Source organism: Lycium barbarum, chromosome 3, assembly GCF_019175385.1.
Source record: "Lycium barbarum isolate Lr01 chromosome 3, ASM1917538v2, whole genome shotgun sequence".
Lineage (NCBI taxonomy): Eukaryota > Viridiplantae > Streptophyta > Magnoliopsida > Solanales > Solanaceae > Lycium > Lycium barbarum.
Window position 1 is genome coordinate 18,217,814 of NC_083339.1, and position 1,940 is coordinate 18,219,753.

General features: G+C 35.7%; 1 protein-coding gene across 1 annotated transcript; it reads right to left on the reverse strand.

Annotated features, from left to right (window-relative positions):
- Positions 1–283: 283 nt before the first annotated feature.
- Positions 284–1,695, reverse strand: LOC132630626 (arogenate dehydrogenase 2, chloroplastic-like). The gene has a single exon (XM_060346189.1). It carries the CDS (start codon positions 1,548–1,550, stop codon positions 372–374), a length of 1,179 nt encoding a protein of 392 aa, XP_060202172.1. The 5' UTR covers positions 1,551–1,695; the 3' UTR covers positions 284–371.
- Between the last annotated feature and the right edge of the window lie 245 nt (positions 1,696–1,940).

Genomic DNA, 1,940 nt, shown 5'->3' on the forward strand with positions numbered 1-1,940 from the left:
TGACACTGCTTCACACCCAAAAAAAAAAGAAGGGAGCGTCTGAGTTAAACTTGGAGATGGAAGTCTTCTTTCCTTTCTCGACGGTGAAGTAAGACCAAGCTCATGAGCTTTGACTTTTGGTTGATTTTAACTTATAAACATTTGAATTATAAGTGTTTTTAGTTTATACCATACGTTTATATAAATCAAATGATACCAATAAGTTTATTTTGACCAACTTAAAAGTTCAGTAAAATACCGTGTAAACATGCTAGTAAGATGCATAAAAGATACTCCAATTAGAGGTGTTAAATATCAACTCTTATTAAACAAATCAACCACTATTATTGAAAAAGGATTAAAAAAATGACCAACTTGTATTTCAATTAGGATCAAGAAAGAGCCTCTTCCTTCCTCTCAACTTGCAACTTTTCAATAGTGTTAGAAAAAGTAGTAGGGAAAGCAACCCTGCTTTCCTTTACCACTCTCTTCTCCAATTTCTCAAGAACTTTTCCAAATAATTCTCTTTTCACACTCTCCAATGCTGCATCCAATCTCTCTAAGACCTTCATAGAATTATTGTTATACATAAACAAACCACTATACAAATCAAAACTATCAGCAATTGTATTCTCCATCAAATTCAGTAACTTCTCATACCCTTTTGTGTTTATAGGAGTTGTCTCTGGTCCAAGTTTTTGTAACACTCTGCCTATGCTATGTGTAATAAATTGTGAGTCAGCAGCATACTTGTCATGTTCAAAACAACTCATTTCTACCATCCTACAACCTTCTTTCTCAAAAATATTTATGAAATTGTTGACCCTTTTAATCCTTGACTCTTCTTGGCCAATTCTAACTTTGTCAAACATAAATGGTAGTCCTTTCCAACTGTCTTTACCACTAGTTGGACCAAACATAGGATGAGTGCATAAAATGTCAAATTCTTGAGGTAGTGATTGAAGGAACATATTTTTTGGAAATTCTTTGACTGATAGTACGTCTACGAAAAGTGTGTTACGTTTAAGCTTTTGGATGGGAAGGGAATGAATGACTCGTTCGAGGGAATTAATGGAAGTGCAAAGTAAGATAATGTCAGGATGTTGCTCACATAAGTCACTGGGATCTTTGAAGAAGTTGACATTAAGGGATTGTGCTACATGGGAATAGTCAGTACGGGAATGAGCTAGTACAATGTGTCCTTGTTGAATGAAGGCCTTGGCAATGAATTGTCCAAAGTTGCCAAAGCCTATAATAGCTATTTTAAGCTTGTTGGAGTTGGAAAGGGGATGTGATGATGTGTTCGCTTCGATTTTCGAGAGCCTCGGTGATTCTAAAAATTTGGAAAGTCTGGTAACATTGTCATCAAGACTTGGAATTGAGACATAGTTATTGTTGTTGGTGGTAGTTGAGCCGTCAGTTTGGGCACATGAAGAGAAGAGTAGGCGGTGGTGAAGTCGAGGTGACGGTCGAGTTGAATGATGAAAACCATGATGGTGGTTGTTGAAGAGTAGAGATGAAGATGATTGAGTTTGAATATTGTTAGATAGTATAGACGGAAGGGAAAACATGCTTTGATGTATATACAAATGTAATAGAAAGTGAAACTTATTCTTCTCTTCTGATACGATTGGAGGCCCGAAGGAGTAATTTTTCACCCTCTTGTTGGATAAGGGGTATTGAATGAAAAAGTAACTTTTCAAGAAGCTAGAGGAGAAAGAATTAAAACAGCTTTCAACTAAAGACGTGGACAAAGAGAGAAAGAATTGGTTTGATGCAAAGTTAAGATGGACAGCTTAAGGGTTTATATAGGGATATTTGCTAATTGCTTACATAGGGTGGGAGAAAGGCGACAGACAAACTATAAATAAAAATTTAGTCAGTGCTAGTTAATTATTCAATAAAGTGGACTGGAATGGGAACTATTCAAAGCATTCGTAAGATAATTTGTCTTGAATTGA